The 13,538-nt window shown below is 39.2% G+C and overlaps 1 protein-coding gene across 1 annotated transcript in view; it reads left to right on the top strand.

Moving 5' to 3' along the window:
- Nucleotides 1–13,538, top strand: part of Washc5 (WASH complex subunit 5) — a 48,847-nt gene that overhangs the window by 13,089 nt on the left and 22,220 nt on the right. The window contains exons 9-14 of the mRNA XM_015486463.2: nucleotides 4,046–4,173; nucleotides 7,078–7,207; nucleotides 9,533–9,645; nucleotides 10,979–11,145; nucleotides 11,222–11,297; nucleotides 12,398–12,508. Coding sequence (XP_015341949.1) covers nucleotides 4,046–4,173; nucleotides 7,078–7,207; nucleotides 9,533–9,645; nucleotides 10,979–11,145; nucleotides 11,222–11,297; nucleotides 12,398–12,508 — 725 coding nt within the window. The remainder of the gene's footprint in view (nucleotides 1–4,045; nucleotides 4,174–7,077; nucleotides 7,208–9,532; nucleotides 9,646–10,978; nucleotides 11,146–11,221; nucleotides 11,298–12,397; nucleotides 12,509–13,538) is intronic.

The following is a 13,538-nucleotide window of genomic DNA, read 5'->3' as shown; positions in this document are numbered from 1 at the left end:
TTTTTTTTTTTTTTTTTTTTTTTTTTTTAAGAGAGAGTGAGAGAGAGAGAGAATTTTAATATTTATTTCTTAGTTGTCAGCAGACACAACATTTTTGTTTGTATGTGGTGCTGAGGATCAAACCCGGGCCGCACGCATGCTAGGCGAGCGCGCTACTGCTTGAGCCACATCCCCAGCCCTGCAGGAAGCCTTTAGAGTCTGAAAACTACAAGAAGATTGGTTTTCTCCAGTTCTTCCAGAGGAGCCTAGCCCTACTGATGTCTTGATTTTAGCCCAGTGGGCCCTGTTTTAGATTTCTCAACTCTGAAATGTAAAAGAATACATTTGGGTTGTTTTAATCTACAAAATTCATGGTAATTTGTTAGAGCAGCCAAAGGAAAGTGACACAAGGTCCCCGGCAGTAAATAAGAGCCAGTTTGTGAGACAGTGGGTATGGCTTGAGTCCAGAGTAGGGACTGCTTGGGGTAAGGGAGCAGAGGAGGTCAGGAAAGGCTCTGTCCACAGGAGGCAGGAGCTGGCCAGCCCTTGATAAGATTTTGAAATAAAAGGCAAAAGAAATTCTAGATTGCAGAAATGGTGGAATCAATGGTATGATTTTGGAAGGACAGAAAAATATATGGGCCCTCTTAGCTGAGGACCTGGCTAAACCACAGTGGTTATATAAGGTAAAACGGGACTCAGCCTTTTCTGGGCCATTGTCCCCTTTGAGACCCTCTATCCACACAGAGTTTGGTTACCAAGTTCAGGAATTTCACAAATTTGTGGAGTGCCCCCAACAGACCGTGAGCCCTGACTTTAAAACTTCTGCTTTAGTGGTAGAAAGATAAGTAAGTTAGACTAACACCTCTGAGCTTGTTCAGAGGTGGCACAGTTCTTTATGCTTAGAAAATGCTTCTTCAACATAAATGAATTCACTCGTCCAGGTCTGCATATTCCAGCCCCAAAGAGCTGTGTCATTCAGCAGCCCTCGAAAGCCCTCTGCTTTTTGTTTTTCATTCAACCAGCTTTTCTGGAGGGCCTGCCCTGACACAGCTACTACTTTCAACAGTTCATTGTTTTTTTTCAGATGAGACTGTGTTGCTAAAAAACTGTCCACACCAGATTATTCTTCAGCCTCCCTTAGTAGCATGGTAGCCCCAGCCTAACTACCTTCCAGTCAAGAAGCTCTTCACAGTGTGTTTCCCATCTGTTCCACTTCCTGGGAGTGGTCAGCAGTGGAAACAGCAATTGAACTTCCTCATCCTTCATCTCTGAAAGTCATTGGATTTCTCTGCAGCCTTCTCTCCAGCTTCATAAACCTTCCTGACAACTGCTTTCCAGGTTTTTGCATCATTTTCGATATTGGCCTAGATCCAGTTACAGTTTACCCACAGTATGAATCCTCTGACTGAAGATCTTAATCATCTAATTGATCCGTTTTTAATTAGCTGGGTTTCTCATTTACATAAAAACTCATTTACTTTCAGAATTTTGGTAGAGTGACTCAGCTTACCCTCCCCTCCACCAGAAGTCTACCATTTATAAGCATATAAACAACTCAAGCCTCACTTTACCCTATCATAAAACCAGCTGTGGTTTTCTAATGACTCAGCCTCATTTTCATCTTCTGTGTGACTGTAGGAAAGTCACGCCTACGTTCTGGAAGCCAGTTGCCTCTTGGATCTGCAGCCATGCCAGGGGCAACACCAGCCTTCCAGGGGTCTGGGCTTTTATCTTCAGCCACATCTCTTTTCCATTTTTGTGCCTGGCAGTGTCTGACCTGATTGCACAAGGATGTGATTTACCAGAAACAAATGATTTGCCTATCTGGCTGAGTCAGATATGGGGGAAGTAACTGCTTATTTAGCTTCTATGGTGTTTCTGTCACAGTGTATAGAAGGCAGGCGGGTTCGCCTGTTGTCCACTGTTAGCCCTCTGGAGGCATTTCCCCCAGACTTGGGCTGCTCCCACAGTGCCTTGCAGCTGGCGAGGAACACCCTGTGAGCAACATTGGATAAGCAAAGTAGACCAGCTGAAGAATCCTGACCCTGAGGTCACCGTAGTTCTAGGACCAGTTTCTGCAGTTCTCTGGACCTAATTTGTTGAGGGTCAGATGGGAAAGAGATGATCCAGCCATGGGAAGACTGGAACCAGCCCTGGTTTATACTAAGGAACTAAATGCTAATGCACATGGAGATATACAGTATATTTGCTTATCACCTGGATACTTCTATCCCCTATCCAAAAATGAAAGTAAATCATTATCAAAAGGTTTCTACTTTAGAATTAAGAGAAATAGAAATCCTGCATTTTAATTAAGAAAAGTAGAAATCCAAAATTCTTTTGGTTTTGTTTTTTAGTTAGGCAAATATGAAGCTGAACAGTTGCTTTTTGTGTAATTAGGGTTCACCAGCTCCAGTACATTTCTTCCCAGGGAGTTCTGAAGAATGCATGAGAAATCAGAACTCTGTAGTTTTTCACAAAAACTCATCCTGATGGAGTAACTTAAAAATCAATATATAAAATGGGCATCCATAGACTTCACCATAACTGAGACACCAGAAACTTCCCGTGGCATGATCACAACATGGTCCTGCTGTACCTGCCAGACATCTTGGGCTAATGGTTGGGTTGGGGATGGGGGCGCTAAGCAAGCAGGAGCATGCATGGGAAATTCTAGAGCAACTGACATGAATCTTGTGCCCTATTCAATTGTAAACTTTTTGGCAATGCCTATTATCGTCAAGTTTTTATTTTGACTTTATTTGCAGTCTAGATAGCTTTAGTTTATGAGTATCTTTGCTTTGTCTTACTTTCTTATTCTTTCTTAACTAATCGCCCCTATAAAACGATCTCAGCAAAATCGGCACTTTTATTCTTTTCTTTTCTTTTGACTTGTTTATTTTCTTTAACTGTTTTTTGACAACTGATAGGCTGACTGTGAATTGGAACATCTGCTGTTTTTTCCATGGGTCAGATACCTGCCTGATATTATGACCTTGGCATAGTTGCCTTAGGGTCTGTGTGCTAGGTAGTAGATAGTCCAGAAAGGATCAAGTGTCTGTTGCGCCCTCTGGCCTTTTATAAGAAGCAGGATGGCCAAGATCTGTTCTTCCTGTTTGGAGAAGCCATGTGCCATGTCCGTGTGGGTAATCCTGCTTCTGTCTTTTGTCAGATAGTCCCCAAGCCCACCCCCAGGCTCAATGATTCATTAAGAGGACTCAGCATATGGTAGTACTATCAGCTGCCATTTAATCCTTGCAACAGGACTGAAAGCAAAATGGCAAAGGAAAAAGGCACATGGGTAAAGGCCAGGAGAACCCAGGCACAAGCTTCCAAGGGTCGTCTCCCAGTGAAGCCGCTAAGGACCTGCTGAATTCCCCAGCAACAATTCTGACAATAAGTGGGAGATGTTGCCAGCCAGGCAATATGAGACTCGGCTTCCCAGGTTGTTTACTGGGAGCTGAACATGGAGGTAGCCTCTGCCCAGCACAGGCTTCCAGAAGGAAAGCAGATGTTCAGCGTGCATCACATTGTGCAAACAGTTAAGGTCTAGTGAGCCATTCTTACCAGTACATGAAGTGGTGAGAACTCTTACCAAAATCCAAGTTTTCAGCTGCCAGCCAAGAGCCCGCCTTGCAAACATGCAAGTATTGGGCATGCCTGTCCACAACTGAATGGCATGTATTGGTGCCTAAACCAAAATCATCTCTAAACAGATAGGACTTAAGGAGCCCACCTTCCTATAAAGTGGTACCAGAAGGCTCTGCCCATTCATATTAAGTAGTTAATATAAGCCAACCCCAAAATTCTTATTAACTTTGGAAATTGTTTTATAACTTGCTTTTCTTTATTCAGGGAATGGCATTCTCTGTCAGATTCAACTGTTACTTAACTGTTTATTTGTACTCTACAGCAATCTTTTTCACCACCTTCTATTGATAAGCATTGTCCTTAATACTTTTTAAATGCTTAAAATGAAGGAAAGTACTTAAGAATTTATTTTATTTCATAGGTATTTTCTACATATTTAATAAGTAGATACTTCTTTTTTTCCTGTTTCTAGCCTGTGACCCAAACAACAAACGCCTTCGTCAAATCAAGGACCAGATTCTAACAGACTCTAGGTACAATCCCAAGATCCTCTTCCAGTTGCTATTGGATACTGCGCAATTTGAGTTTATACTCAAAGAGGTAAAAATATTGAATGAATAATCATCACAGTCTTAGGTGTTTTTATGTTTAAAAATATCTTTAAGAAAAGATTAGGGATTAATTATTGTGTCACTGATTCAAGCTACAGCCTACTGTTGTTGAGTTGTGAAAAATGCACAGGATTGTGGACATTACAGTCTAATGAAGAATTCAGACACTAATCAGAGAAATCACACTCATGAAAATATACAAACTGAGATTTGTGCTCTGAAGGAAAGGAACACAATTCTCTGAGTACCTAAAACAAAGGATCCCGGCCTGTGAGACTCCCTGAGAACAGAAAAGAGCTTCTGAAGAACCCTAGAGAAAGATCTGTCAGAGTTAGCTAAATAAGTAGGGAACATGTTGGAGAACATTTTAGGGACAGAAAAGCAGAGAGCCGTGCACCACATAACACCATTTCTGTCACCAGTGGGCCACATATACCATGGCGGTTCCATAAGATTTTATCACCTCGTGACATTGCAGCCATCTAAGGTTTTGCCAGTGCACCCTGTGATGTTCTCACAGTCAGGAAATGGCATCACTAGGCACATCTGAGAACATATCCCTGTAGCTCAGCAGTGCATCTCTGTGTCTGAGTCCTCTCGGCTAGGGGAGAGCATGGCCCGTTCAAGCCTGAAAGACCACTGCACTGCAGGAGAGAGAATAACAGACAAGTGATGCAAAAGGAGGCTGAGAGGTGGGCAGGAGCCAGCCCGTGTGGGACCTGGTGGGATTTGTCTTTATTCTAAGAGCCACGAGGACCTATTGGAAAAGGTGGGGAATTTACATTTAACAAGGAACTTATAAGAACTTTAAGGAATTTTTTGAGGTTGCTAAGGGAAATTCTATAGTTAGTCTTACCCCTAAAGAAATCTGTATGGGCATGATAAAAGGGAGGATACCTGGAAGTGCCCAGGTTCTAAAACACTAACCTGGGGGTTTGAATCAGGTGCGCTTCAAAACTAGTCCTCACCTTGCCTTGGTCTGGTCAGTGGTACAGTAGATGCTTCTTTGTCTTCTAGGCATGGAAGAATGCTATATTCCCCTACTAAATCGTTCTGAAGAAGTAGATGCTGATTATTAACATTTAGCATGTGCTAGATGTTTCCAGTAATTTTTACCTGCATATAATTTTATAAGATCAGAAAAATGCTATCCCTTTTTGATCTACTTAATAATTTCAGTGTTTTATCTCTAAAAGCAAATAAAATTATTGAATACCTTCTGTTTCCAGGGAGCTGCCAAGAATTTAAAAATGAACAAGGCATGCCGTTTCTATCTAGGTGCTCTTAGTATAGTATGGAAGAAAGATAGAATAAACCTTGATAAGGAACCAGGAAAGGTCCAGAACAGTAACCAGGCATGGTCAAACACACCGCTGACCTTTCAGAGGCAGCAAGGTTTCCCTCAAGGAGAATGCCCTTGGGCCTGTTAAGATCATTGACCATGGCACCAGCGACCCACATCTGTTTGGTTCAGCGCAGTTGTGCAAATCAGAACAAGTGTGGGCCACTTGACTGACCAAGCCTGGACTTCTGAACCTAAGTTTGTTCTCTGGATTCTGCTGATAATATGGGCTACTTCCTTCTGTCTGCTCTGGTAGAAAAGAAAGAGAAAACAGCCTAAGGGGCTCATTGTGAAAGGACTTTAAGAAGAGAAAACTCTGGTAGATAAGAAAGACTCCCTGGTCCACAAGTCTCACCCAACACAAATTGAGCAAGGAAATGTTGTCTTTGAATTTGTGACATTTCAACTTCATTCTTTTATTTCCTCTCTCCTACCTCCCACCTCAAGTTGTTGTAGAGTCTGTCTTTGATTCTTCTGTAAACACAGTGATTGGACCTGTGTTTCTTCTAATCTTTATATGACAGTGTATTTCCCAACTCAAGGACCATCTGCCATCCCAAATTCTATCTTAGAAGATAAGAAACCTGTGAGTTCAGTAAGTGTTTGAAGGGCCTGAAGCCATTTGGTCTATCAGGAAGACCTCTGGTGACCTTGGGTTGCTGCTGTACTGCTGTGAAATGGCGTTGATTGAGCCCAGTACCCAGGAAGACAGAGTAGGCTCTTGTTTTCATCTGACAAATCAACCTGCTGGGTCATTAAGATTCCTCCTCCACAGACCCCACAACATCCCATCCAGCCTGGATTACCTCTTCTGAAGATGGACTCTCCCTCCATTGTTCATCTATTCAATTTGATTATAATGCATAGGAATGAAGAATTTATTAAGAGGAAAATGAGCATTCATGCATATTTACCTTGTAAGAAGAGCCCAGTGAAAGAAATCCTGTACCTCTCTCTGAGACAGCATATCATTTAATGAAAAATAAGTTTCTTCCAGGGCAGAATCCTGAGTTACACCATTTTCTCCTCTTCCTAAGTCTTCACAGGTTTTAAGTTTTAGGCACAAATGAATTAATAAACAGAATTTTTGCTTAATATAATAAGAAAGAACCTCTGTGGGTAATTTAGTTCATTACTTCATCATCCAGCAAGTTTTAATACTCAAATTTTCCCTAATTACATTGGAATGACAGCAACTGTTGTCTAGAAAGGACCATAGAACAATGACCACAGATATAATTTCACATTAAAATGTTGATTATTCTTGGGCCTACCCAAGACCCTGAGTTGAATCTTTAGGGCTTAAGCCAGGAATTTGAAAACATTCAAGCCCTCCAAGTTGTGCTCATGTGCAGTTGGTCTGAGGATCACAGCCTTAGAGGTGGCCTAACTTCAACCCTCAATTTCTATAGCATACTAATGCTTGAGAGGAGGCATCAAGATCTATATTACTTTGGGGTGTACCTTTTTTATAATAAATCAAGTCCCTTCGTAAACTGCCTGATCTGGATTTTCTCTTAAGGAAATTAATCTTCTCTGTCTCGTCAACAGATGTTCAAGCAAATGCTTTCAGAAAAACAAGCCAAATGGGAGTATTATAAGAAAGAGGGCTCAGAGCGGATGACCGAACTTGCTGATGTCTTCTCAGGAGTGAAACCCCTAACCAGAGTGGAGAAAAATGGTAATTGCTTAAGAGGGGTTGTTGGATGTGTCCAGCATGTGTCTACAGATTATTTGAAACCTTAGGAATTGGCCAAGCAGAAGGTCCTTCTGTTTTTGTCATTGTCTGCCACGACATCGTTCTCTTTTAGCTTTGGGAATAAAGGGGTTTAATTTGGGCTCCTCTGGCCTGCTCCCGTGGGCTGTGTTCATGTCCATCTGGATGTCAGGTTTCATATCTTATCTTTGAAATATGAGATTAGGCTAACCTAGGGGTTCTTTTCACTCTGATTCATAGATAGGGGTTAGAGAGTCAAGGTGCTCCCGACTCCCTGGTCCACAAGTCTCACATATCAGTTAATGTGCATTTGGGGGAAGATTACATAGCTCTTATAATCTCAGAAGGGTAGATCACCTAAGAATATTAGTAACTACCCACACAGATCATGTCTCAGATTCTTGTCTTCTAATCTTGCTTGGTTCTTGTCCACAGTGCATCTGGCATCTAGTGGCACAAAAGAGGGCCCGCAGACTGGTTGGGTTTTGTTTTTTTTTTCCATTTGTGTATGCATTGGTTTTTTGTAGTACCTGGGATTGAACTCAGGGCTTTGCTCATGCCACTGAGCTACATCCTCAGCTGCTGACTTATTTTTGAAAGGAAACATCTCAAGTTTTAACTAAAATGATTTTGATCCTACTTCTTTTAGGAAATTCTTTCTGTAGGAAAATTTGTGATGTTGCTTCAGATTTTTATTTATAAGAACTTTTCAAATTGCCCCCAGAAGACCATTTGAATTCTGAAGTGACAAATTAAGCTATTTTACTACTTAATGTTGGTGTTATCAGATTCATTTTGGATGAAGTTAATTATGTAGTACAATTACTTAATAGTATAGTTTTTTATTAAAAAATAAATGACTTTGCTATCTTTAATCAATAGGGACTTGTGATTATTGTATTTTGGCTTTTGTTGATTTATTTTATGCTAGTTGGTTGCTCTAAAATATATTTCCAAAGCATATTATTATTCCTATTGTAGAAAGTGAGTTTACAGTGATGTGATGTAATTGGCAACATGTTTTGCAAGTCAACATATTTTGACTGAAAAACAAGAACCACCTATAACAATCTGACCAAATTAGTTGACTAGAATCAGGCTCATTAATCTCTGTTACAGTCCCCATTTGGTTTTTCTGAATACCAGATTGTTTCAGAGGTCATTTACATGATCATTTTATGCTTTTTTTTTTTCTGGCTATGCAATTTATTTTGGCCTAGGAATCTTTGTCATTTGATTTTTACCCTGTGGGATAAACACCTTTAGCCTTGTTCTATGTATAAGGAACCAAAGCTTTAAAAACGTAGTCATTTGCCAAAGGTAACAAAGATCCAGGGCCTTGATCTGGCTCATGGCCTCAGACTTCAAATCTGTGCTCTTTCCCCTACACCAGAGCTGTGCCTCATCAGTTCTTTAAAATAAAAAAAAACTTTGAAATACAGATTTCTTGTGCCAATTTCTGAAATAAGTTACATTATAAGTAATTAAGTCTGAATAAAGTTCGACCACTCCTTTAATAAACACAAAAGTGTAGGGAATCAACTTGGTGCTGACTCTCCCATTTAGTAGCTGTGTGACCGCGAATGTGATTCTTCATTCTGAGCATCAGCCTCCTCATCTGAGAAATGGTCCGCAGTGCCAACCTCCATTGTTGTGAAGATTAAATGAGACCAAGCTAGAATTCTGCCTCACACACCAGGGTGCTCAGAGCCTGTTAAAGCCCTTCCCTTTCATGCTGTGTGAACTACCTATTGGTTTGTGAAAGCAGATGGCACCCCTCAGCTGCTCAGAATTCCCACTCAGACCTCAGGCTTCTGACATATTGGTCTCCTCTTTGCCCTCTAAGACATGCCAACATCATTCCAGCCTGGGAGTCGGCTCATACTTGCCCCTCATTTAGATAGAAAACCCTTCTTCATTTCTCTGACTGTCCAGATCTTTACCCTCTCTCACTTCTCTAGAAAACTCCCCAGTACCTCTGTCACTGGGGAGTTCCCTCCCAACTCTCCTCTGCCACTACTGCCCCCTTGGCACGTGTTGTTTTATAACATGTATGTGGGCCTTTAATCCCTTTTGCCAAGCTTTTTAGACTAAGCTATTAATGTTTATTCTATGAGGACACACACTCCAGGTATTTTTGTCGTTCAGAGACTCCTGGAAGCAATATTTGGCATATAGTAAAAACTCTCTATATAAAGAACTAGACTCATAAACTAATTTAATTAAGTTCAAAGCCACAGCTACAGGAATTCTGGGTTTCAGTAGTCTTTCTTATTTCTGTATCAATAGAAAATCTTCAAGCTTGGTTCAGAGAAATCTCAAAACAAATATTGTCTTTAAATTATGATGATTCCACTGCTGCAGGCAGAAAAACTGTGCAGCTAATACAAGCTTTGGAGGAGGTAAGAAAAGTCTTCAAATTCTCATTCTTGGATCAGAAATCTTGCCTATGATCTATACAACAGCTTGCTCATAAACATATATCTAAGAGAAGATTTCATCAGCAGCAAAAGCAATATGAGTTAATATGTTCCCTGTACTGTTACATGCAGTGTCCTAAAATGGGGGAATAAATTCAGTGACCAGCATGCCTAGAAAAATAGCAGGGGTCAAGATATTCAACTCCAGAAAACCTATAGTTTTAGAAAAATAATGATGAAAGTGATTTAGAGATGTTGGGAAAAATGTGATGAAGAAGTGAAAGCAAAAACAAAACTGTACATATATGCAATGTTTTAGGTTTGTAAAAAATTGTGTACCTAGGGCAAACTTAGAAATAAATAAGCAAAAATGAAAATAATTATGTAGTGATCATATGCTTATAAGTGGTGTATGTTCTTTTCTGGAAAAAAAAATAGTGTTTTAATGATTCAAAAATGATTATACCCAAAACACTGATTCTACCTCACCACTCTTAAATGTTTAATTGTATATTTAACTAGGTTTGAAATGCAAAATAATAGCATCAGAACATACAAGCATAGACTATTATTTAAACCTCATCTAGACTCATTATCTGTAACACTGTCCAATTTGGTATGTAGAGATATAATTAATACTATTTCATTTGGCAGACTTTCTTCAGGCTTTTTCTTATTTCTTTGAGGTTTTTTAGGATGGCAACACAGTATAATACTCCATAGTTAGCATACCAGAGTTTCTTATTCCAAAACAATTGCATGCTTGTACTATTTCTATTACGCTTGTTGGGAGGCTATTCAGTCTACGGTACACTAGAAACAACTTTGTAAATCTCTAATGCCTTCTGTGTTTAGCCTATTTAGTTTGGCATATAATCCATACCTCTTGAGTTATATACATGAAATTTTTAGGACATTATGGCATCATTATTTTGTTTTAGAGAGTATACTAAAAGAAAATAATGTATAAGCACCAACACATTGGTTGTGATGTAGCTTATTATCTTTCTTAGGCAGTGATAGTCAGATAAAGAATTAAGAGCATTTTCCAATATATCTTTATTTATAGTAAAATGGAAAATGAGAGCATTGACTTATTATGTCCTGTACATACAGGATCAAACTGGATGGGGCATTTTCTAATCCTGGAAAGTTATACAGCTTTTTATGATTTAGCTATGTATTTCTGAAATTATAATTTGGAATAAAAAGTTTATCAAGAAATTATTAATAATGTGCCTTGTATGAAGTGTTTTCAGGGAAAATGAGTACTTTAAAGGCCAGAACTTTTAAACTAAATGTACTTATGTAACAGGTTCAGGAATTTCATCAGTTGGAATCAAATTTGCAAGTGTGTCAGTTCCTCGCTGATACTCGAAAGTTCCTCCATCAAATGATCAGGACCATTAACATTAAAGAGGAGGTCCTGATCACAATGCAGATCGTCGGGGACCTTTCTTTTGCTTGGCAGTTAATTGACAGGTAACATGAACAGACTGACATTTGCCCCTGATGAAGTCCACTGGAACATCTTCTTAGAAATGTATTTCTTTTACAGTTTCACATCCATCATGCAAGAAAGCATAAGAGTAAGCCCGTCCATGGTCACTAAACTCAGAGCCACATTCCTGAAGGTAGGCAAAGGACCACGTGGTCACATTCTTAGTTACACCATGAAGGAGTTGGCCTTCACCTTGCCTCACTCATTGATCAGTCCAAAAGGTTTCATCTTTTCAGGAAGTTGGATCATTTCAGCATTTTTGTACACTGGAAATTATTAGCAGTTCTTCCAAGAACATAGTTTCTAAAGATTCCAGAAATATTTGAAGTTCGATTAAATAAGTTGGAATATGTTACAGAATCTTGTTTTTAAATAAATAAATATTTTTAAGTTTTATTAGTGTACTAAAAATGTGACTCCTTGGGTCTTTATTCATTAGATGTAAATTAAGTCCTTTTATTTATTCATTAGAAGAATTTTTATTGAACCTCTACTACAAACTAGTCTATACTCTAAAGGTGAAGGAATAGTGATGATCAACACAATCATGTCCCTTACTCTCAAGATCATTTCAGAGCATAATAAATGAACAAATAGTTTGCTCAGTGTCTTCTGACAGTTACCAGATATGTCAATTCCAAGCTGTAATTTTTTCATATTTTAATGTCTCTAATTTTAAATGAGTTTTATAATGGATGGCATATCCTAGTTTAGTTGTCAACACTTTAGTTCTTTCTGAGTGGCACATAAAATAATGACACTTCTCATACTTGATGACATCTCAGGTTGGATGAATTCAGTAGTCCACCAATTAGAACGTCTCATTTCCACAGAGAAGTAGTTGTCTCCTTTAGCATGGTGGCTCTCAAACTTGAGCATGCATCAGAAATACCTGGAGGGCTTATTGCAACACAGATCACAGGACCCCAGCCCTGGAGCTTCTGAAGTCAGTCTGGGATGGGGTCCCACAATTTGCACATCTAAATGTTCCCAGGTAATGCTGATGCTGGTGATCCAGGAACCACACTTGAAAAGCTATCACCTTAATAGGTGACTCTAATTTTTTTTTAAAATATATTGTCAGAAACTATTCATGATATTGACAAGGTTTGGTGGTTGTTGCCCTCCATTGTGTAAGGCCCAGGTATTTTGTTATGTTACATATTCTGGAGAAAAAGATTTCTAGGATTTTTTAAAAAAACAGAAATAGTAATTATCTTATTTTTCTAACAGCTTGCCTCTGCCCTTGACCTGCCTCTTCTTCGTATCAATCAAGCAAATAGCCCTGACCTTCTCAGTGTGTCTCAGTATTATTCTGGTGAATTAGTGTCCTATGTGAGAAAGGTAAGAAGTACATACAGGTGATTTTGCTTTGATTAGCTGATTAGCTAACTGCTGTTTAAAATAGAGAAGTATACTTGGGCCCTATAAAATGTATATTGTGTTCCTTTTTTGTTTGTTTGTTTTAAACTCGATTCCAGAAATTTGTAATACTTGCAAATAAATGTATTCTTCCTGCTATTATAGACAGGCAGACTCTACTTTCAAAGAAATTTACTTTACTTTCAAAGAAATTTTATATCTATTTTTTGAATGCTAATGGTATTGACTACCATTTTATAGATGCAGAGAGGGAGGAACAGAGATCGTAGTAGTGTCTTCAAAGTCACAATTGGTTGGTGAAAGAGATCTAGATCCAACATAGCCTCATCTGAACTTCATTCAAGCTTTCTTGGGGTCCTTGAAAGTTTGAATATCGTATGGTTCAACAAGAAGCCAGACAGGCCTGGATCAAAATTTATCTATCACGTACTATCAGAATACTCTACAACGATGGTACTTGATGTCTTGGAACTTCAGTTTTTATTTTCCTTGCAGTGCTGAGGATTGAACCCAGGGCCTCGTGCATGCCAGGCAAGTGCGCTGTCACTGAGGCACATCCCCAACCCTGAACCTCAGTCTTTTAAAAATCTTTTTGCAGCACTTTGAAGGATTATTATTTTTTTTATTAGTTGTTCAAAACATTACATAGCTCTTGACATATCATATTTCATACATTTGATTCAAGTGGGTTATGAACTCCCATTTTTCCCTGTATACAGATTGCAGAATCACATGGGTTACACATCCATGTTTTTACATACTACCATACTAATGTCTGTTGTATTCTGCTGTCTTTCCTATCCTGAAGGATTATTTTTATTCTGAGGGCAGTTAATGTTGGAAGGAGGGAGCTGCAGCTGCTAGCAATTAGGAAAGCAGCTCTGCTAAGTTCTCCAGCGTTGCCTCCTGTAGACAGACTGCTGCTCGTGCACAACAGAACCCTTTTTCTTACTGTCATCCTAATATCTGACAGCTAAGAAAAATAAAACGA

The sequence above is a fragment of the Marmota marmota genome, unplaced genomic scaffold (genome assembly GCF_001458135.2).
Source record: "Marmota marmota marmota unplaced genomic scaffold, marMar, whole genome shotgun sequence".
In the NCBI taxonomy this organism is placed as follows: Eukaryota; Metazoa; Chordata; class Mammalia; order Rodentia; family Sciuridae; genus Marmota; species Marmota marmota.
This window is presented reverse-complemented; position numbering and strand designations above follow the sequence as displayed.